The sequence below is a fragment of the Lacerta agilis genome, chromosome Z (genome assembly GCF_009819535.1).
Source record: "Lacerta agilis isolate rLacAgi1 chromosome Z, rLacAgi1.pri, whole genome shotgun sequence".
Classification (NCBI taxonomy): domain Eukaryota; kingdom Metazoa; phylum Chordata; class Lepidosauria; order Squamata; family Lacertidae; genus Lacerta; species Lacerta agilis.
The window spans coordinates 19,306,264-19,330,034 of record NC_046331.1 but is presented as its reverse complement, the minus strand read 5'-3'; the positions used below and the strand labels follow the sequence as shown (position 1 = coordinate 19,330,034).

The 23,771-nt window shown below is 46.2% G+C and overlaps 1 protein-coding gene across 3 annotated transcripts in view; it reads right to left on the bottom strand.

Annotated features, from left to right (window-relative positions):
- The window catches only part of HEPH (hephaestin), a 47,195-nt gene that overhangs the window by 3,995 nt on the left and 19,429 nt on the right, over nucleotides 1–23,771 (bottom strand). Inside the window, exons 11-19 of one of the 3 annotated variants that reach the window (XM_033137857.1) lie at nucleotides 23,443–23,587; nucleotides 20,890–21,102; nucleotides 19,529–19,742; nucleotides 15,331–15,479; nucleotides 10,427–10,561; nucleotides 8,998–9,104; nucleotides 7,818–8,043; nucleotides 4,912–5,051; nucleotides 75–252 (exon numbers count right to left, since the gene is read on the bottom strand). In XM_033137857.1, the coding sequence (XP_032993748.1) occupies nucleotides 75–252; nucleotides 4,912–5,051; nucleotides 7,818–8,043; nucleotides 8,998–9,104; nucleotides 10,427–10,561; nucleotides 15,331–15,479; nucleotides 19,529–19,742; nucleotides 20,890–21,102; nucleotides 23,443–23,587 (1,507 nt within the window). The remainder of the gene's footprint in view (nucleotides 1–74; nucleotides 253–4,911; nucleotides 5,052–7,817; nucleotides 8,044–8,997; nucleotides 9,105–10,426; nucleotides 10,562–15,330; nucleotides 15,480–19,528; nucleotides 19,743–20,889; nucleotides 21,103–23,442; nucleotides 23,588–23,771) is intronic. The other 2 variants (XM_033137859.1, XM_033137858.1) reach the window with 2 other exon arrangements.

Below are 23,771 nucleotides of genomic sequence, written 5' to 3'. Positions count from 1 at the left end.
CTAAATAAAATAATGGTAATGGTAATGGTAATGATATAATGATAATGATGATGATAACCAACCAACCAACCAACCTGCTCTCTCCTTATCGTGCTTAGGAAAGACTGTGAAGAGGGTTTCCATTCCAGCATGGATGTGATCGGCCACGTGGCAATGAAGCAGCCATGTTCCAGGATTGCCAACCAGCATCTCCACCACTTCAAAGGTCCCAGGGAAGAGGTCCACCACATCTGCTCTGTACGTCTTGCCACTCTGTCATGTGGAGAGGACCCAGAGAGCAAACATTACTTTGGAACAGGGAGGACCCTGCAAAGCTACTGCCTGCACCAAGAAAAGCTGGGTTTCTGGGCCAGGAAGGTCGAATCATGTGACTTATACCTATTAGGTAAGGTGTTTTTTTAAGGTAAGTTTATTCTGCAATCTTGTTGATTTTTAGGTAAAGGTAAAGGGACCCCTAACCTTTAAGTCCAGTTGCGGACGACTCTGGGGTTGCAGTGCTTATCTCGCTTTACTTTTGTCCGCAGACAGTTTTTTCAGGTTATGTGGCCAGCATGACTAAGCCGCTTCTAGTAAACCAGAGAAGCACGTGGAAATGCCATTTACTTTCCTGCCAGAGCGGTACCTATTTGTTGTTGTTCAGTCGTTCAGTCGTGTCCGACTCTTCGTGACCCCATGGACCAGAGCACGCCAGGCACGCCTATCATTCACTGCCTCCCGCAGTTTGGCCAAACTCATGTTAGTAGCTTCGAGAATACTGTCCAACCATCTCATCCTTTGTCGTCCCCTTCTCCTTGTGCCCTCCATCTTTCCCAACATCAGGGTCTTTTCCAGGGAGTCTTCTCTTCTCATGAGGTGGCCAAAGTACTGGAGCCTCAACTTCAGGATCTGTCCTTCTAGTGAGCACTCAGGGCCGATTTCCTTGAGAATGGATAGGTTTGATCTTCTTGCAGTCCATGGGACTCTCAAGAGTCTCCTCCAGCACCATAATTCAAAAGCATCAATTCTTCGGCGATCAGCCTTCTTGATGGTCCAGCTCTCACTTCCATACATTACTACTGGGAAAACCATAGCTTTAACTATACGGACCTTTGTTGGCAAGGTGATGTCTTTGCTTTTTAAGAGGCTGTCTAGGTTTGTCATTGCTTTTCTCCCAAGAAGCAGGCGTCTTCTAATTTCGTGACTGCTGTCACCATCTGCAGTGATCATGGAACCCAAGAAAGTGAAATCTCTCACTGCCTCCATTTCTTCCCCTTCTATTTGCCAGGAGGTGATGGGACCAGTGGCCATGATCTTAGTTTTTTTGATGTTGAGCTTCAGACCATATTTTGCGCTTTCCTCTTTCACCCTCATTAAAAGGTTCTTCAATTCCTCCTCACTTTCTGCCATCAAGGTTGTATCATCAGCATATCTGAGGTTGTTGATATTTTTTCCGGCAATCTTAATTCCGATTTGGGATTCATCCAGCCCAGCCTTTCGCATGATGAATTCTGCATATAAGTTAAATAAGCAGGGAGACAATATACAGCCTTGTCGTACTCCTTTCCCAATTTTGAACCAATCAGTTATTCCATATCCAGTTCTAACTGTAGCTTCTTGTCCCAAATAGAGATTTCTCAGGAGACAGATGAGGTGATCCGGCACTCCCATTTCTTTAAGAACTTTCCATAGTTTGCTGTGGTCGACACAGTCAAATGCTTTTGCGTAGTCAATGAAGCAGAAGTAGATGTTTTTCTGGAACTCTCTAGCTTTCTCCATAATCCAGCGCATGTTTGCAATTTGGTCTCTGGTTCCTCTGCCCCTTCGAAATCCAGCTTGCACTTCTGGGAGTTCTCGGTCCACGTACTGCTTAAGCCTGCCTTGTAGAATTTTAAGCATAACCTTGCTAGAGTGTGAAATGAGTGCAATTGTGCGGTAGTTAGAGCATTCTTTGGCACTGCCCTTCTTTGGGATTGGGATGTAAACTGATCTTCTCCAATCCTCTGGCCACTGCTGAGTTTTCCAAACTTGTTGGCATATTGAGTGTAGCACCTTAACAGCATCATCTTTTAGGATTTTAAATAGTTCAGCTGGAATATCATCACTTCCACTGGCCTTGTTGTTAGCAAGGCTTTCTAAGGCCCATTTGACTTCACTCTCCAGGATGTCTGGCTCAAGGTCAGCAACCACACTACCTGGTTGAGTGCATGAGACCTCTATATCTTTCTGGTATAGTTCCTCTGTGTATTCTTGCCACCTCTTCTTGATGTCTTCTGCTTCTGTTAGGTCCTTTCCACTTTTGTCCTTAATTGTGGTAATCTTTGTACGAAATGTTCCTTTCATATCTCCAATTTTCTTGAACAGATCTCTGGTTTTTCCCATTCTGTTATTTTCCTCTATTTCTTTGCATTGCTCGTTTAGAAAGGCCCTCTTGTCTCTCCTTGCTATTCTTTGGAAATCTGCATTCAATTTCCTGTATCTTTCACTATCTCCCTCGCATTTTGCTTGCCTTCTCTCCCCCGCTATTTTTAAGGCCTCATTGGACAGCCACTTTGCTTTCTTGCATTTCTTTTTCATTGGGATGGTTTTCGTTGCTGCCTCCTGTATAATGTTACGAGCCTCCATCCACAGTTCTTCAGGCACTCTATCCACCAAATCTAAGTCCTTAAACCTGTTTTTCACTTCAACTGTGTATTCATAAGGAATTTGATTTAGATTGTATCTTACTGGCCCAGTGGTTTTTCCTACTTTCTTCAGTTTAAGCTGGAATTTTGCTATTAGAAGCTGATGATCAGAGCCACAGTCAGCTCCAGGTCTTGTTTTTGCTGAGTGTATAGAGCTTCTCCATCTTTGGCTGCAGAGAATATAATCAATCTGATTTCGATGTCGCCCATCTGGTGATGTCCATGTGTAGAGTCGTCTCTTGTGTTGTTGGAAAAGAGTGTTTGTGATGACCAGCTTGTTCTCCTGACAGAACTCTATTAGCCTTTGCCCTGCTTCATTTTGAACTCCAAGGCCAAACTTGCCAGTTGTTCCTTTTATCTCTTGACTCCCTACTTTAGCATTCCAATCCCCTATAATGAGAAGAACATCCTTCTTTGGTGTCATTTCTATAAGGTGTTGTAAGTCTTCATAGAATTGGTCAATTTCAGTTTCTTCAGCACTGGAAGTTGGTGCATAAACTTGGATTACTGTGATGTTAAAAGGACTGCCTTGGATTCGTATCGAGATCAATCTATCATTTTTGAAATTGCATCCCAGTACAGCTTTCGCCACTCTTTTGTTGACTATGAGGGCCACTCCATTTCTTTTACGGGATTCCTGCCCGCAGTAGTAGATATGATAGTCATCTGAACTGAATTCGCCCATTCCCGTCCATTTTAGTTCACTGATGCCTAGGATGTCAATGTTTATTCTTGCCATCTCATTTTTGACCACATCCAGCTTACCAAGGTTCATGGTTCTTACATTCCAGGTTCCTATGCAATACTTTTCTTTACAGCATTGGACTTTCCTTTCGCTTCCAGGCATATCCGCAACTGAGTGTCCTTTCGGCTTTGGCCCAGCCGCTTCATCAGCTTTGGATCTACTTGTACTTGTCCTCCGCTCTTCCCCAGTAGCATGTTGGACGCCTTCCGACCTGAGGGGCTCATCTTCCAGCGTCATATCTTTTATATGCCTGTTGTCTTTGTCCATGGAGTTTTCTTGGCAGGGATACTGGAGTGGGTTGCCAGTTCCTCCTCCAGGTGGATCACGTTTGGTCCAAACTCTCCACTATGACCTGTCCATCTTGGGTGGCCCTGCACGGCATAGCTCATAGCTTCCCTGAGTAATTCAAGCCCCTTCGCCACGACAAGGCAGTGATCCATGAAGGGGGTACCTATTTATCTACTTGCATTTTGACGTGCTTTTGAACTGCTAGGTGGGCAGGAGCTGGGACCCAGCAATGGGAGCTCATTCCGTCGTGGGGATTCGAACTGCCAACCTTCTGATCAGCAAGCCCTAGGCTCAGTGGTTTAGACCACAGCACCACCTGCGTTTATTTGGGTTCAAATCCCCACTTGGCATTAAGCTTTGGGGGCCAGTCACTGCCTCCTAGCCTAACCTACATTACAAGGATAAAATCAGGAAGGGGGAGAACAATGTATGCCACTTTGGGATATAAATGTGGGATTTAAATGCCATAAAAATAAAATAAAAAAGGTTTTCATCCCCCCCCCCCCCAGCTTATAAATAAAAAAGGTAAGTTCTCATTAGTGGCATCTAGAAGCAACACAGGGATTGCCATAAGAACATAAGAGCCTGCAGCTGCATCAGGCCAATGGCCCATCTAGTCCAGCATCCTGTTCTCACAGTGACCAACCACATGCCTGTGGGGAACTTGCAAGGAGGATCCGAGCACAAGAGCCACTCTCCCTTACTTTATTTCCAGCGTCCGGTATTCAGAAGCATGGCTGCCTCCAGAACTATGGAGGCAGAGCACAGCTGCTGTGGTTAGTAGCCATTGATAGCCCTCTCCTCCATTAACTTGGCCAATCATCCTTGGAGTCATCTTCCAAGTTGGTGGCCATCACTGCCTACTGTGGAAGTGAGTTCCACAGTCTGTGTGCTGCATAAACAAGGCCTTTCCTGAATCTCCCAACATTCACCTTCATTGGGCATCCAGGAACTCTGGTGTTATGAAAACTTTCCTCTGTCCACTTTTCCTCCATGCCCTGTATAATTTTATAAATGCCTGTCATTTGCTTGCTTTTTCTTTAAACAAAAACCTTTCATGTTAACTTCAGGGGAGGGGGTGAAGCTGAGAAGGACACTGACCCCACAGTTCTACATATATGGGCAGAGCACTGCATGGATTCATTACACTGGAAAGCTCTGCAGACTGACATTACATAGTGTCATAAGGTTATTCAAGCAACAGCTTCAGATGCTCACCCGATAAATGAAGGTCTCAGCATGGAAATGAACCGTGTGGATGTCAATCTCCTGGCCCATTCCCAGCAGGTACCAGTTCACCCAGTCGCCTTCGTACATTGTCAGCCCAGGCAAGTTTGCATAGAGTTTACCATTGATGGCTAAGCGGGAGGAAGGAAGGAAGGAAGGAAGGAAGAAAAGGTCTGCTTATTGAATGAATGGAATCCACCCCTCTTTGGTTCATGAAATATTGCAAACTGCTGCTAGGGGGCAATGTTGGGATTTCCATGGGTTCATACAAGCAGAAAGATGGGGAAAGTTGATTTCTGCAGGTTACATGCCTTGTAATGGCACAGAGCTGCTATCCATAAAGATGGTGGCAACTCACCTTGAAGCCTAAAAGTCAGAAAAGATTACAAGGTTTCAATGCATCCTAACAACATACATTTTTTTGTCCATCTTATACCCACAGGGGTACAGTTATTGACTGGGGCTGGTGGAAACGGTAGTCTAAAACAATTATGGGGGCTAATAGGTTGGGGAAGGCTGAAATATTTGATCTTAAGATCCTCACTTCTCACTTCTGAGACACCAGGAACTATTACAATCTCTTGGGATGCTTCTGTGGGTGGGATATCCCCCCCCCCAATGGGATCTGGTTGACCACCCTATCTGGGAATAAAGAGGAACCTCCCTATAATGTAGCTACATTACATTACATTACATTTATATCCCACCTCTCTTCCAAGAAGTTCAAGGTGGTATACGGTACATAGTTTTATGTCTCCCTTTCTTATCCCCACAACAACCCTGTGAGGTAGGGTAGGCTGATAGACAGTGACTGGCCCAATGTCACCCAGTGAGCTTCATGGCCAAGTGGGGACTAGAACCCCAGTCTCCAAGGTTTTAATCCAATACTCTTGACCACTATGCTATATTGACTCTTCCCTCTCTTCTTTACAGAAGTCATCTCAGGTGCTTTGCTCCTGCGTGTCCTCCTTCCTGCAACACCCCTGCTCTCCCTCCTGGCAAGGTTCGGGGGTTCTGGGTTGGGTTGTTTTGGTTTCATTAACATTATCAGTGGATTCTATCTTACTCAGAAAGGGCATCTAAGGTGCAGCCAAAAGTTAAATCCTAGCAACTTCTGAGTCTTTCACGGATTACTTCCAGGAACTAATCATGTGCAAATTGCCACACAGCAGGCTTTTTTTCTTCCACAACTTAGCAACAATTAGAGAGAAAAGCTAATGGCTGAAAGTGGCAGGTTCTGAAGTCTGTGCTGCTGCACTCTTCCTGTAAAAGGGCGCTCCCCTGTGAAGTCTGAGATCCTCCCTTACTCCTCCCTCCTCAGAAGGTGTGTTTAATGGTCCTGAGTGCAGGGTGCTAAGCAACACCTTTTCGACTCTTGAAACACTGGGTGAGGGCACAAAGTGGAAGTGAACCTTACATAAAACAGTTCTCTTGAGTTCTCTGCCAAGCTTCCCCAACACAACAGGTAGTTGGTGTGACCAACCTCATCACACCATTGTGCTGTGGGCCTCCCCCTCTACCCTCTGAACATCAGAAGAGCCTGCTGGATCAGGCCAACGATTCACCTACTCCAGCATCCTCTTCTCATAGTGCCCAACTGTATGCAAGCAGAATTTGAACACAAGTCCGCTCACCCCTTTAGGTGAGGAAGCATTGCAAGACGGCAGAGGCTTCACTGCTCCCCCCCCCCGCCCACGAGGGAACTGGAACAGCGGTGCCCTTCTTGATAGGAACTGGATCCTAGCTTGCACTCGGCTTTTTGATGGGGATGCACACTGGGACGTGGGCTGTGCCAGGCGGCGGAGCGGATGGAGCTGACAGTGGGCTTCCCTTGGATCTGCCCCTTGCCCATTTAAGCAGCCCACACCTAGGGCACTACCCGTTTGTTCCTTCGCCAGGTTTTTCACTTGCCCACCCACCTTTGGTCAATGACTTTGCTGTGGCTATGGTGGTTGCTGTTCTTTAAGGGGCCGGGTAGGAATTTGCCCACCGGGCTAATTGGCTCTGACCCGGTAGTTTTGCCTACCTCATAGCAATCGTCATGACTGCTTGGGCATAGGGGCAATCCTTTTGTCTTGGATGGAGGCGAGGTTGTAGTTTCTGCCTGCCTCTCCAAATGCTGGGGTATCCTGTTAAAGGGATCTGGGGGGAGTGGCCATGTCTGCGTGCCCAGAGGGGCCAGGGTCGAAGGCATTGCCCCAGATGGCGGTCCCTGTTGGGGTCACCCTATTTGATGTAAATTTTAGGAACCCACATCTGGATTGGCCTATGCGTCACTTCAGGTGGGCAGGCTGGAAGTATTTTGATTGCCCCATGCTGAAGCCAAACCTCTTCCATCTGTATTCAATAAAGTTGTGGCCTGTTTTGACCCCCCAGAAAACCCCAGCCTCATTGGTCTCCTATTTGCATGGGTTGGGGTAGGGGAGCCTGATGCCTGGTCCTGAAAGAGCATCTCTCCCCTACCCTCCAGGGGCTTCAGAAGTATTGCTGCCTATCTTATAAATATTATGGTTATTGCTGCTGTTATCATTTATTTATTACTAGCCCTTCACCAGCATGTCCTAAGACAGTTTGCTAAAGTTTAAAGTTAAATACTAAAACCAATTAACACAAATTACAGTCATCAGAATAAGGTGGGTTCTGAAAACACATAATACCTTGGTTGAAAGGCGGTAGAGAGGTCCCTTTCTTTCCCCTACCCCCATAGCCTTTCCAGTGAGAAACCCAAATAAATAAATGAATATGAACATTACTTTTGAAAAGATGGTGACAGTGGGAAATAAATGGCCCAGGTGTTGTTGTTGTTTTTTAAATACAAACAATTCTAGGCAACACTTTGCGATCCAGGGCAAAGGCAGCCAGCCATGCAGGAAGAAAAAGTAATAACACAAAGTCACCGTGCATTTTGTTGCTCTCCAGAAACTCTTCGTCCTCTCGGTGGGAATGAGCCCAGTCCCCTTGGGCATACTTTTGCACATTCTCCTCCAGGTACCAGGACTGATTTTCATCAAAAATCAAGAAGAGGAGTGCAAACTCCTTGTTGACACCTTTCCTTCTCCCATCTAAATCCAGCGTCCCTTTACGGCAGATCTTTAGGGGGCCAATGAGACCACTGAACACATCCTGGGGGTGAAAGGGCAGAGAAAAGTTGGGAAGCCTACCCTTGGCTCTCACATGCAGCAGTGTTAGTTACAGACTCCTGTTAGCTGGGGCAGCTTCTGGAACCAAAAGAATTCTCCAAAGGACATTTCTACAGGCTACAGCCATGGATTTCTATAGACCAGGGTTTCCCACACTGCCATATGTCTGGATTTTCCCAGACATTACTGGGATTTCAAAGGTGGAATTGACGTCTGGGGGTGGGTGGGGGGTTTTCTGAAAGATGGCACTTAGTCTTTCTTTGGCATTTTTGTAAAATGAAAGCTCAACAGCTTTGGGGTGTCCTGGTTTTTACTTTTTAAAATATGGCAACCCTATTGCCAGGCGTGAGGAATTCTCTCCCTCTCCTGATGGCACCAAGAAGCAGGGAGGAAACGAGAAAGTTCTTTCTTGTGATTCCCCCCCCCCAGTCATCACGGTGAAAGGCAAAGAATCCAGTCATTCCTCAATGATGGCATTGCTCGCACTGTGCTCCTCCCTCCTTCCCTCCTAGCAACAACACCTGCCTCTGTGGCATACATCCACGGTCAACTTTGTTCTTGCACCCTTAACAAACGTCGCATTTTGGGAGAAGGGGGGTTGGTTATGCTGTCCAGTGACGTGTCAGCTAACTGTTCTGCCTCCCCTCCTCCTTCTCCTAACACCTCATAACTCTGCTGTTTGCCTCTCTCTAAGCTGTTATCTTGCTCAAAGTCCTGCTGTAATTCGAGACTGCCATCCTCTTCTCTGGGAGGTACAGGAGAAGGGGGGGGGTGACCTTCACCATCCCTCCTCCTCTGCCTAGTCCCTGAAACCTGTACAGTGAACACAGATCTTTTGCTTGAACAGTGTAAGCTTAGTAAGAATAAATATCCTGGTGGGGAGCTCCATCGCACGGTGGTATAATCCTCTTACAAAAGCTAGAGAAAAACTGCAAACCTTTACAGGATCCACACTGGAATAGTAGATCCAAGAGACACAGGCAGAATCATTTGGTCCTGGGCCAGACCTTTCAGGAACATCCCATCGATAGGTGACAATTTCACCTGAGACAGAGACAGACAGAAAATATTATTATTATTATTATTATTATTATTATTATTATTATTATTATTTTAGAGAGAGAGAGAAATTGACATCTTTCTACTTCTGTTCGGAATCTCAGCAACTTATTTTTTTCATAAAATTTATACTGTAATGGTAAAGGTAAAGGTAAAGGACCCCTGACAGTTAAATCCAGTCATGAACGACTCTGGGGTTGCGGCGCTCATCTCGCTTTTCTGGCCAAGGGAGCCGCCGTTTGTCCACAGACAGCTTCCGGGTCATGTGGCCAGCGTGACTAAGCCGCTTCTGGCGAAACCAGAGGAGCACACGGAAATGCCGTTTACCTTCCCACTGGAGCGGTACCTATTTATCTACTTGCACTTTTGACGTGCTTTCGAGCTGCTAGGTTGGCAGGAGCAGGGACAGAGCAATGGGAGCTCACCCCATCGCGGGGATTCAAACCGCCGACCTTCCGATTGGCAAGCCCTAGGCTCAGTAGTTTAGACCACAGCGCCACCCACATCCCTTATACTGTACAGCGCTTAATTATATTTTTAAAAAAACACCTCAAAAGGGTTTGCAAAAGAAGGATAAAACAATACAATTACCAATGTGGAAAATTAACAATAATTTAACATTTTTGAAAAGTTAAAATAACAATAGACTAGAAGAAGATTAAAACTTGTATCACTTTCTAAACATATCTTACAACTAAGTCGTTTAAATATCCAGTTATGAAATGTTTCTTATTGAAAATCAGGGGCTTACCCACAATTACCTTTTGCCCTGCTCTTCCCAGGCACAGGCCTGCACTTTAAAACTCTGTGTCCGAGCACACACACACACCCCTTCCTTTCCCTCTGGAGCTTTCTCCATGATATGCACTCTTTAAAGGAGCGAAATGGCTCCTTTAATGGGAGGAAATGGCTATTTGGGTTTTCTGTGGGTTGCCGTTTGCTTCCATTGGGCTTTAAATAGCAGGTTTTTATGGGGAAAGCTCAGGAGCAAAAAACAAAACAAAACAAAACCCTCCTAGGAAGGAGAGTCTACCACCTTCCAAGGGTGTCTATTCCATAGTCGAACAGCTCAGAAAGTTCTTCCTGATGTTTAATCCGAATCTCCTTTCTTGTCACTCTAGTCCATTGGTATGGGTCCCAGACTGTGCAAAATGATAGGGAGCCCATCCAGCCTCTAACCATACAGGTGCCTGAGGATGGACTCCAGGTGGTCTCTGTGAGCACTGCGGGGGGGATAAGAAGCATGGCCGCTATACATGACAGAGTAGTCTAGACAAGGCAACTCACAGCAGAGGGCTAAGACTCACCAGGCACTGCTGCTTCTGAGCCTTTGTTGCTGTTCCTCTCCAGGACTCCATGGGCATGAAGGGAGTAAGGCCGTGTGGCGTTGTTCTTGAACACAATATTGAGGACGTCTCCCACTTCTGCCCAGATGAACGGACCTAGAGGCAAGGAGATGCTTTAAGGAACAAACGCTGTTGGGAATGTGACTAGGAATGGATGAGAACAACTTAAAAAGATGTACACTTGAAAGCAGTGCATTGAAAGCAATACGTGGGTGGCAGAACAGTGCTCATACAGTGATGTGCATGTGCTCATGCAGTAGCTGTGGCTATTGCTGGGTCAGTACAAAGAATTATCTCAATGTTTCCACAGTCCAAGCTATTGGAAGAAGTGGGTCTACTCAAGCCTGCCAAGACGTGTAGGGTGAATTTGGGACCCAGAGCGCCCCCCCACTTGCTTGCTTCCCAAAGTAAGTCCCCACTCACTAAGTAATGAGAGTTCTGAAGTGAAATACACAGGGACTATTTTAACCTGCTGCTTTGGGAGAAAGCAACTCCACAGGCCATGCCTCTCAGTTCTGCACAACCCTGCCTGCTTTTACCTGAGTGTGCTTGATTTAGCCTGCTATACATGGGCATATCCGGGGGGGGGGCAGGCAGGGAGGGATAGTTGCACCCCCCAAAAAAATCAATAAAAATACATAGCTAACTGAGGTTCTGTCACCCCAACAAAAGGCCTGCCCCCCCAAACCTTGCTACACCCATGCTACTATCTGAAGAAGTGTGCATGCAAACGAAAGCTCATACCAAGAACAAACTTAGTTGGTCTCTAAGGTGCTACTGGAAGGATTTTTTTTTTAAAAAAAAATTTATTTTGTTTTGACTATGGCAGACCAACACGGCTACCTACCTGTAACCATGCTACTATACTCATCTTTGCAAACAATTTTAATTAGCTAAAACACTGAAAGGCATGAGGAGGCTGACTTCTCCTGAATGAACTGGTTAGAATGGTGCCTGAATATCTTGCTTCAGAATCCTCATTCTTCAAGGGGAAGAGACTTTTACAAAAGGAAAGGAAAGCTACAAAAATGGGGAAACTAAAAATCCCCCTACTGCAACTAATTAGCCAAGAAAAACCTGGCAAAGTACCTTAATGTATAAGAAACATGGATGCAGCACTTATTTTACTCCTCAGATTAAGAACATAACCAATAAGAACCACATCCTCCATTTATTATTGGCAGCTAGATTAGTGATCACAAAGATTTGGAAAACTTTAAAGGCAAATCTTTTTGAAGGCTGAAGTTTGCAAGTATGGGACATCATGCTTATGGACAAACATTTCACAAAAGGAATATTGACATAGCTGTCAAGTTTTGGATTTGAAAATAAGGGATCAGCAGTCTCACCTATCCTGGGGACAGTCACATGTCAGTGGTGGGCGGAGCCAGAAGCAAAAGTGGGTGGAGCAGCAATGTAAACTCCAAGCGGGCTCGGGCTCGGAGCGGAGCAAAGAGGAGGGCAGCCATGTGCTCTGCGCAATGGAGCCCCATCGTCTTCTTGTCTGATCCCATCTAAACAGGACAGGAAGCAGCAGCTGCTCAAAGGCAGCCAGGCTCCGCCCGCCAGCTAACCCTATTGGCCGGCTGAGGGGCTTGGCGGCAATGGATAGGGGCTGATGCAGGGGGAGAAATACACCCCCTTGTAAGCACGGGAAACGGCTCCCACTTGCTTTGAGGACTGAGGCTTTTCTCTCCAAGTAGGTGAGGTCTTCCCACCCAGTCCCTGCCCAGCAGGGGAGGAGCTGCTTCCATTAAAAACGGGAAATTTAAGGGAAATAAAAAATAAGGGAGAGCAGCGGGAAACTGCTTAAAATAAGGGAGAATCCCAGGGAAAATGGGATACTTGACAGCACTGAATATTGATCCAGTGGGATGGGAGGACTTGCACTTTCTATATATTGGCTTTGTTAAAGCAATCATACATGGTTTTCACTCTCTACAGACTCAAGGAAACGTATGGCGAGACACTTTCATTTGATTGTCTTTCTTGGAATGTTTAAAAATACAACCATCAGCTGCTATTTATCTTTCCTTTCTGTACGTCTACTGAGCCTCATTTTCCTTGTTTGGGTATGTTTTGTTAATTGAAATTAAAAAACCAATTACCAAAAAAAAAACCGAAGAAAGAAAAAATGCAATTTGAAATAATTAAGAAAACAAAATGTATTGAGAAGTTCTTACATTTCTGGATGACAATGTAAACGGATGACATTTTTTCCTTTTATTAATTGCCCCATAGAATTTTTTTATTATATTATCCCTTCCGCCTTCCACATCTCATGTTCTCCCCCCCCCCTTTCTAGTTAATTTGTTTTCTTTTTTCTTCTTAGGAAACAAGAATGCTTGATATATAATAGCTATGGCAATGAATTGCAATAATAACGTTAATAAAACCATTTTTAAAAAGAAAAGGGAAATAGGAAAGCTGAGAGTCTGGGCCCCAGATTTGTTTTGTGCCTAGTACAGCTGTGCTCCCCTGCAATTATTGTCAGTCCTGAGCAGACCCATCTCTTCTGATGGCTTGCGCTGTGACTAAGCTGTGATACGTTATTTGTACTGACCCAGCTACTGTATTTTCCCATGTGAGGGGGAAAGGCATGGGAAGAAAAGAGTGGGCACGGACAGAACAGTCCATAATACGCAGCACGTAATAAATTTCCATCTCTACCCACAGTACACCAAAGAGCCACGGAGGGGGGAAAGCAGAAAAACTTCTCAAAAGAACACAGCACTACAGAGATACAGTCCACGTTCACGCCATGCCATTAAAGTTCTATGATACCAGTTTAAACAGTCATGGCTTCCCCCAAAAGAATTCTGGGAGTTGCCTTTAAAAAAAAAAAAGAGAGAGAGAGAGTGCTGAGAGTTGTCTCAGACCCACCCACCCTTCTCATTTCCCACCACAGAGGTACAATTCCTAGAACTCCTTGCAGAGAGAGATTGATGATCAAACCACTCTGGGAATTGTACCTCTGGGAGGGGAATAGGGGCTTCCTACCAACTTTAAGCACCCTTAACAAACTACAGCTCCCAGAATTCTTTTTTTTGGGGGGGGGCTGTCGTGACTGTTTAAAGCGGCATGGTGCTCAGATGCTGCTTTAAACGTGTGTTGTGAAATGTGTGAATGTTGCCAGAGAGAGACTCCCATCTACATCTGGAGAGGCATTACAATGGGGGGAAAGACCCTCGAGTGCCTAGACATCCTCAGTTCTTAAAGGTAAAGGTAAAGGGACCCCTGAACATTAGGTCCAGTCGTGGACGACTCTGGGGTTGCGGTGTCCTTCTCGCTTTACTGGCCAAGGGAACCGACGTTTGTCCGCAGACAGCTTCCGGGTCATGTGGCCAGCATGACAAAGCTGCTTCTGGCGAAACCAGAGCAGCGCACGGAAATGCTGTTTACCTTCCCGTCGGAGTGGTACTTATTTATCTACCAGTACTTGCACTATGATGTGCTTTTGAACTATTAGGTTGACAGAAGCAGGGACCGAGCAACGGGAGCTCACCCTGTCGCGGGGATCTGAAACTCCAACCTTCTGATCAGCAACCTTCTGTGGTTTAGACCACAGCACCACCCGCGTCCCACAGCGCCACCCGCGTCCTCAGTTCTTACTACACATTTATAATGGGAGCCTAAGAACATGATCATGGTGATAATTTGAAGTCCGAGGCTGTACATCAGGCCCAGTGCTATTTTTCTTTTTTTATGTAATAATTTTTATTAGTTTTCAGTTACAATAACCCAATAAAAGCCTTGTTGTCAATACCAATTTATAATACCAAATCATAATACAATTAATAATGCCAATTGTTCAGATGCCAAATTACATTATTTTGTTGGCCCCCTGCGTGCTAGAATTGATGATTTGATAATTTACTTTAACTCTGCGTTCCAATTACACACCAGTCAGAATAACAAACCCTTATGCCTCCAGTGCTGTTTTTCTAGAAAAAGAGGTGCCAGAACTCATCACAAACACCTCCCCTTGTTCCCTTAGAACGGCAATGGCGCCCACCTAGGAGGTTCCAGAACTGGGTTCCGGTGAGCTCCGGCTGGAAAAAAGCCATGACCGGGCTTGGTTTACACACACAGACATATGAAGTGTTAACAGCATGGCAGGGTTTTGAGGTGGTAGAATACAATGTACCATTTCAGACCACAAGGCATCCTATTATTTTTTGAACACTCTCCTAGAGTATCAAACTAAACCAAACCATTAAAAACCCCACCTCTTATTAATTAGAAAACTGGTAAATCTAGCAGGATAGCTGAGTTAGCCTATTGCTGTGAAAAATGAGAGAGTCCTGCAGCACCCTACTGCATTAAAATTCATTTGCAGAAAATGTTTTTACAAAGGGGCTGATTCAGAAGTTATACCCCCACCTGCTGTCTGAAACGGTGCAGTGCACTCTACCATCTCTAGCTTTAAAACATCTAATTCTGCTGCACGTGTAGACCAGGTGCATCTGGACGGGTGTTCATTGTGGGTTTTTTTGCACAGTGTTTTGTTTTGTTTTGCAGTGTCCACGCAATGCTGTTTTCACCAAAGTGGCAACTGGCACCCCACCAACCCAGATACATTTAATTTATATTCACCCTTTTCTATGGAAGTAAAAAAAAGTAAAAGCAAAAGTAAATAAAAAAAGACCCCTGTGGCCAAAGGCCTGTTTCTGATTGTGCTATTTAACAAATTTGCTTGCAGGTTAAACCCCAACCTTGTTTGAATGGAACACAGGAACAAAAGGAGAACCTGCTGGATCAGGTCACTGGGCCATCTTATAAACCCATCTAAGTTGGTGGCCACCACTACCTCCTGGAGAAGTGAGAGGAGCAGCACCTACTTTGTGTACAATCCTTCTCCTTACCCAGGATCCCTAAGTGTTCCTCGCCATCTGTCCTGCTCTTTGGGGTCTTGAACGTCCCATTCGTGTATTCCCTGTACACTGCTTTCTTGTACCGGGAGCCAAGGAGTCCGTTCTTGCCACTCAGAAACACATCGCTATACCTGTGAATGTTGAAGTTCCTTTGTGCGTTAATGATGCTCTGTTGGCATTAATAAAATAATAACACACGTCTTGTCTGTGCTGGGCGGGTCATGGCTCTAGGGAATCTGGTTTCTGGAGATGTGAAGCCCGCTGAGATGAAAGGCTTCGGGAGATGCCTGGGAAAGGCTTAGCATAGGGGGACCTGGGTACGGGTCAGCTATGAACTAGCAGGGGAACTAAAAGTGGTAATATTCTGGTGCGTGCCCTTGGTGTTGGTGGTGGAATAGTTTTGTGAGATCCCTCCAGCCAGGGATTTCAGGGCTGCATTCCCACATGAGCAACTTTCAAGGGGCCACATTTCAGGGATCAGCAGGGCCAGAGAGGCAAAAGTGGATGTGGCTGTTACCTTTCTGCAATCAGCTGCATTCTAGCTGTGCAAAAGTCGGAAGCTTTTACCCACCCACATGTCTTCCCAGCCTCTGTTCCGGCAAGTGGGAGGCATTCTGTTGAAGGACACATTTCACTTAGGCAAAAGCACTCAGGAGTGTGCGGGACTGAGTGGGTGGTTGGAGCCCTGGCTGGTGAGGCCCAGAGAGGGCCTCCATTGCCCTTCAGCCTTAGGTTCCCCACACTTTTCCTTAGGCCATATTGCTGCGATCCGCACATTTAAGGCCTCAAAAATCTTCTGTTAAAAGGCCAGAGGGCACACCATCCCTTTTCTGTGCAGATGTTCAAGAGGTTTGGAATGGTTTGAAACACCAGGAAGACTGAAGAGGGCAAATGCCTGGGATTTCAGCAGGAGCAAGCAGCCAAGTTGGGAAGGGGCAAAGAAAAACAGGGGAAAGGAGAGGAATCTGCCTCATTTTAAACTAGGGAGCAGGAGGTGGGATGGGGTGTGTGTGAAATGTGTCCCAGAATGTTATCTGGGGAGGGGGGACTGAGGAGGGGGGGGACTGTGATTCAGCCTTGCCTGGTTTTTGGATCACTTGGGGTTATTACTCAGGAACCACCCCTAATTCTTGCCTGCGTCCTTGTTCTACTCTCTGAGCATTGCGACTAACCACTCTTTGGCCTGCATTCCCAAGGCTTAGTAAAACAGTCTCTTTCTCAAGAGACTTTCCTTGGGCTGCGCTGCTACTGATAAAAGACAGGCACCTTCACCGCTGTCTTATCGGCACCTACAAGATATGTATTTTGTTTAGGCTAGCCTACCCATGCATTTACAAAGTCAGTGTGAGTCTCAATTTGTTTTTAGTTTATTGTCATTTTGATTTGGTTCTGCTGGATCTCTCAGCGGCCTTTGACACCATCGACCATAACATCCTTCTGGACCGCCTAGAGGGGTTGGGAGCTGGGGGCACTGTTATACAGTGGTTCCGCTCCTTCCTCCTGGGCCGAGTCCAGAAAGTGGTGGTGGGGGTGCCTCAGGGTTCCATCCTCTCCCCCATGCTTTTAAATATCTATATGAAGCCGCTGGGAGAGATCATCAGGGGGTTTGAGCTGGGTGTTCATCAGTAAGTGGATGATACCCAACTCTACCTCTCTTTTAAATCAGAACCAGTGAAGGCGGTGAAGGTCCTGTGTGAGTGCCTGGAGGCTGTTGGAAGATGGATGGCGGCTAACAGATTGAGGTTGAATCCTGACAAGACAGAAGTACTGTTTTGGGGGGACAGGAGGTGGGCAGGTGTGGGGGACTCCCTGGTCCTGAATGGGGTAACTGTGCCCCTGAAGGACCAGGTGCGCAGCCTGGGAGTCATTTTGGACTCACAGCTGTCCATGGAATTGCAGGTTAATTCTGTGTCCAGGGCGGCTGTCTCCCAGCTCCATCTGGTACGCAGGCTGAGACCCTACCTGCCTGTGGACAGAGTGGTGCATGCTCTGGTTATCTCCCGCTTGGACTACTGCAATGCGCTCTACATGGGGCTACCTTTGAAGGTGACCCGGAAACTGCAATTAATCCAGAATGTGGCAGCTAGACTGGTGACTGGGAGTGGCCGCCGGGACCACATAACACCGGTCCTGAGAGATCTGCATTGGCTCCCAGTACGTTTCCGAGCACAATTCAAAGTGTTGGTGTTGACCTTTAAAGCCCGAAACGGCCTCGGTCCTGTATACCTGAAGGAGCGTCTCCACCCCCATCGTTCAGCCCAGACACTGAGATCCAGCACCGAGGGCCTTCTGGTGGTTCCCTCACCCCGAGAAGCAAAGCTACAGGGAACCAGGCAGAGGGCCTTCTCGGTAGTGGCGCCTGCCCTGTGGAACGCCCTCCCATCAGGGGTCAGAGAGATAAACAACTACCTGTCATTTAGAAAATACCTGAAGGCAGCCCTCTTTAGGGAAGTTTTTAATTTGTGACTTTGTATTGTATTTTAATATTTGTTGGAAGCCGCCCAGAGTGGCCAGGGAGACCCAGCCAGATGGGCGGGGTATAAATTATTATTATTATTATTATTATTATTATTATTATTATTATTATTATTATTTCCATATACAGTTCCTTAGCTTAGAATCACTGAATTGTAGAGTTGGAAAGGGCCCCAAATTATTGCAGTTAATTCTTCTTACTTATAATTTTATTGCTTTAGCTTTTTCATAAACAGCTTTGGGGTCGTCGTCCCCCAGAATAAAGCAGCATAGAATTTTTTTTTTTATGAAACAAATAAAAACGAACAATATCACAATAATTATAACCACCACAGCAACTGCGCTTAAAACACACTGCTGTTGTTGTTACTATTATTAATAAACTGACATGGAATGTATGTTTGTGCTCTTTGCCCCAAAGACTGTCAGGTCAGGAGCTTCACAGACCCTTATATTTCAAGGCCCAAACCTGGGACGCAGGTGTGGGCCCCAGTGATGTCATGGGGGGAAAGGTCTTGGTGACATCACTAAGTCTATGCAATAATTTTCAAAGACAGAGTCTAACTAGAAAAGTGGGGGAGGGAGGGGGGAAATGAAGATATCCCCAGAGAGTTTGTGCAATGATTTTCAGCTGGCTCCTTCTAGGCTGAAGCTTGCAAGCTGCACTCACAGTAGTAATAATAATAATAATAATAATAATAATAATAATAATAATAATATTATTATACCGGGTATTTTTTTCAGGTGGTCTTGTCCACCTGGAGATTCAAGCTGTCCCATCCCCCTTCCCCCTGCCACCTGGTAATGGCCAAGTAAACCTGGGAACTTCAGGAAAGTCCTGGGGGTCTGGCAACTTCATTGCCCCATTGGGTTAAAAGGAGAAGCTGGGTTTTAAGCTCTGTTTTTAAACTGTAACATTATTTTGTGGGTATGGACTACTAATTGTCTTATGCTGTCTCTTTATAAAATTGCATATACCGTATATACTCGAGTATAAGTCGACCCAAATATAAGCCGAGGCACCTAATTTCCCTACAAAAATGTGGGAAAGCTTATTGACTCAAGTATAAGCCGGTTCACCTTTGCCACTGTGGTAGAGGAGGAACGAGCAGCCCAAAGCAGCCATTTGGGCTGCTCCTTCCTCTTCCTCCTTTGCTGCTGTGGAGCTCACCCCGTCGCAGGGTTTCGAACCGCCATTCTTCTGATCAGCAAGCCCTAGGGCTCTGTGGTTTAACTCACAGCGCAATGTTCCCTTGTGTTATACAGAGAAGGCTGGGATCCTGTCCTGTTTAAGCAGGAGCCAGGGAAAGTGAGCACCTGTGGGGTTTTAATACTTCCTTAACTGATAGGCTTTCTGCCTTCTGGGTTCTAAAGTTTGCATTTATGTGAGCAGTTCAGGAATGCAACAAGCTGCCTGGGGAGAGTAAAGAACCGCCGTTCTTGTACACTTCTTAAGGAATGGTTGACTTGAGTATAAGCCGAGGGCAGCTTTTAAAGCACAAAAAGTGTGCTGAAAAACTAGGCTTATACTCAAGTATATAGGTATATATATGAAATTATGACACTGACTATTAGCCTCCTTATGGAAACGTTTGTTTTGAAAGGTGGCATACAAATCCATAATGTGAGAGGAGCCAGAAGAACAGAAGAGCCTGCTGGATCAGGCCAATGGACTATCTAGTCCTCCTGCTCCTTTCTGAAGCAGACCAGTTACCTCTCCTCCGCAGAGCTGTTGTATCTTTCCAGCGCCCAATGGTGATCCATGGCATAGTCCCACTCCACTTCTTCTGCCATGATGTAAAGGGTCCTTGCTTGCTCATATTGCTGGTCCGGAAACAGTGTGTTCTTCCCACACTGCTGAACTGAGTAACGTCCCCTCATCCCAGACTGGTAGTGGTTGCTAGTCTGACAGTATACTTCAAAAGTCCCTAGTGGGCAGCATAAACAGAGATGTGCAAGATGGTGGCAAACAGGTCCCTCCAGATGTTTTCAATCAAAACTCCCACCAGCCCCAGCCAACACAGGAAAACTCCCCCCCCAGTACCATATGGCTGCATTGGCTGTGGCTGATGGGCTTTGTAGTTCACCACAGGGAGCTCTACAGTTCAACCCAGTCAGATGGGGTGGGGTATAAATAATAAATTATTATACTGTAATATTATGATTAACTGTCTGCTTTGCGAAGGACTTCCTTTCATCTGTCTGAATCTTCCAACATTCGGCTTCATTGGATGTTCACAAATTATAGATTCACGTGAGAGGTAGAGCAACTTTTCTCTATCCACTTTCTCTTTGCCAGGTATAAACTTCAGTCATGTCACCTCCCTTCCCTTGGGTTTGCATTTGCAGGACAGACTTGTGTTCTATCATATAAAGCCATGGGTCTAACTAACGAACCCTCATTTTATCCTCACAACAATTCTGTGAGGTGGGTTAGGCTGAGAAGCAGGGAGTAACTCAAGATAGCCCACTAAGCTTCATTGCTGGGTGGAAATTTGAACCCTGGCCTCCCAGGTTCCAATTCAACTGCACTATGCTCTACAATTCTGTGATTCTACCACACTGACTTGTGCCTCAAGCACATTACAATGTTGATGTTTTACTGAGCTCGAAAGCAAAACAAAACCCACAAAAATTCGTTGGTGGGGGGGAAACTGCAAAACTTCTCTAGGGATTCAGGAGAGGGATCTTGCATATCCAAGGTCACTATCTGTACATGGCTTTTGTTGAAAGCTTTCATAACTCTTTTTCCTTGGACAGGAAAGGTTATGATTAGCTTGAACATGTTTACTGTGCTTCTAAACTGACTACACTGGTCTACACCATACATTGGAAGGACACACTTTCCCCCCATAGCGTCCTGCAAAATGTAGTCCATGCCTCACAGAGCTATAATTCCCCAAGACCCTTAACAAACTATAGTTCCCAGGATTCTTTCGGGGAAGCCTTTTGCTTTTAAGCAAGCATAAAACTATATGGTTTGGGCATGACCTGTGTCTCCCTTGATGCTGAAAGAAACCCCATGATAAGCCTTAGAGAGAGAGAGAAAGCTTGCAAATGGGTTGAGGCATTTACCTTCGCTATCCGGCCGCATGAGGGCTGTGGCAAATGTGTGAGGGAAGAGACTGGCTCCGTCTCGCCTCATCCCATTCATCAAGACCGTATTTCCCTGGAAGGTTGCGCCATGGACGTCGGCTTCACTGCCAAAGCCCAAGAGATGCCAGGAGACAGTTTCTTCCCTGCAGACATCTAGGAGAGGCATGTTGCTGAACAGGAACCCATTAATGGCTTTAAGGAAGAAGAAGAAGAAAAAGAGTTTGGATTTGATATCCCGCTTTTCACTACCCGAAGGAGTCTCAAAGCGGCTAACATTCTCCTTTCCCTTCCTCCCCCACAACAAACACTCCTTGAGGTGAGTGGGGCTGAGAGACTTCAGAGAAGTGTGACTAGCCCAAGGTCACCCAGCAGCTGCATGTGGAGGAGCGGAGACACGAACCCGGTTCCCCAGATTACGAGTCTACCGCTCTTAACCACTACATCACACTGGTGTAGCAACGACAAACAAACCCAAAGGAATAGAAACAAAAAGGGAGACATTTATTTATTTGATTCATGCATAAACCATACCTTTTCATATACTTCTTTGAATTTGGGGGCACTTTTTTTTTTTTGCAACCAAGCGGAGTATAAATTTTACAAAATAAATAAATGAAATAAATAATAACATTGTAAGAGCCTGCTGGATCAGGCCAAAGGGGCCCCATCAAATCCAGCATCCTGTTCTCAAAGTGACCAACAAGATCCCCCAGTGGGAAACCAGCAAGCAGCACAAGAGCTACACTTTCCCCTCCTGCGGTTTGCAGCAACTGGCATTGAGAAGCATTGCTGCCTCCAACTTGTTAACGCAGAGCATGGTCATCATGGCTTGTAATAATCATATCATAATAGTTAATTATTTATAGGCTGCCCATCTGGCTGGGTTTCCCTAGCCACTCAGGGCGGTTCCCAACAGAATATTAAAAACATGATAAAACAGCAAACATTAAAAACTTCCCTAAACAGGGTTGCCTTCAGATGTCTTCTAAAAGTCACATAGTTGTTTGTTTCCATGACATTTGATGGGAAGGCGTTCCACAGGGCGGGTGCCACTGCCGAGAAGGCCGTCTGCCTGGTTCCCTGTAACCTCACTTCTCGCTGGGAGGGAATCACCAGAAGGCCCTCGGAGCTGGACCTCAGTGTCTGAGCTGAACAATGGGGGGGTGGGGAGACGCTCCTTCAGGTATACTGGGCCAAGGCCATTTAGGGCTTTAAAGGTCAGCACCAACACTTAGAAACACAATGGGAGTCAATGTAGGTCTCTCAGGACCGGTGTTATATGATCTCAGCCGGTGGCGGAGCAAGCCCAGATTGCACCCGGTGTGGAATTTTTTTTTGGCACCCCGTACGGAGTGCGCATGTGCGGCTTCCACGCATGTGCATTCCGTATGGGGTGCTGCTCGCGATGGCAGCCTTATGAGTTACCGCTCGCGAGCGGCAACTTGTAAGGCTGACGCGCGCACTCCGTACAGGGTGCTGCTCACGCATGGCAACACCCGCCCTTAGCTTCTGCCCGGGAAGAAGCAAAGCGCACGCCAGCCAAGCAGGTGAGCGAGGAAGCCAGCCGCCGCTGACTCGAGCGAGGCTTTTTGCTGGGCGGTGGGGCTTGGCTTGGGAGTTGCGGGTGGCGCGCCGGGTGTCACCCCCCTCCAGGGTGGCACATGGGGCGACCTACCCCCAATGCACCCCCTTGCTCTGCCCCTGGTCTCGGCGGTCACTCCCAGTCACCAATCTTGCTGCCACATTCTGGATTAGTTGTAGTTTCCGGGTCACTTTCAAAGGTAGCCCCACGTAGAGTGCATTGTAGTAGTCCAAGCGGGAGATAACTAGAACATGTACCACTCTGGCAAGACAGTCTGTGGGAAGGGAAGGTCTCAGCCTGTGAACCAGATGGAGCTGGTAGACAGCTGCCCTGGACACAGAATTGACCTGCGCCTCCATGGACAGCTGTGAGTCCGAAATGACTCCCGGGCTGTGCACCTGGTCCTTCAGGGGCACAGTTACCCTATTCAGGACCAGATAGTCCTCCACACCTGCTTGCCCCCTGTCCCCCCAAAACAGTACTATAGGTTGTAGCCATCAATAGTCCTCTCCTCCATGAATTTGTCTAAACCTATGGGTTAGTGGCCCACCCTTGGCTCTTCTGGGAGCAAGTTCTGCAGTTCAGCTATGCGCTGAGTGAAGAAGTCCTCTCTTTAATCTGTTCTTAATCTTCCTGCATTCAGTTTATTGGATGCCCATGCGTTCTGGAGTTATGAGAGAGTGGGGAGGGGACTTTCCTATATCCATTTTCTCCATGCCATAGATTGTTTACAAACTTCTACCATGTTGTCTCTTACATGCCCTTTCTCTAAACTGATTACAGAGGGGTTGCTCCATACCCTTAATCATTTTGGTTGCCCCTTTCTGAACCTTTTCCAACTCTATAACATCCTTTCTGAGGTGATAGCTCAGAGTAGATATTTCAGACAGGTGCTCCAATTAATTTCTAGGTAATCCAATGTTCGACCAAGAGTGGGTGTGATGACATACCGTGCATCCTGTTGGATTCCTTGAAGTCTTGATCTTGAAAAGGATGGTCCTTTCTCAAGAAGTACTTCAGATTTGCATCCAGACACCAACTTAGATTTTCATCAAACACACCAAACAAGAGATAAAACTCCTTCTCAACACCTTTCTAGGATAGCAACAACACACGGGATGTCAGGCTTGAAAAATACAGCCTGACATCTGAAAAATACAGATTCTCATGCACTAATCATTGTTGGTTATAATTGCAAGAGCATCACTAGTCGTTCCCTGAGTTGGTGAGGCTCATTTGACAACAATGAGAAACTAAGCCTTGAGTGTTATTGGTCCTC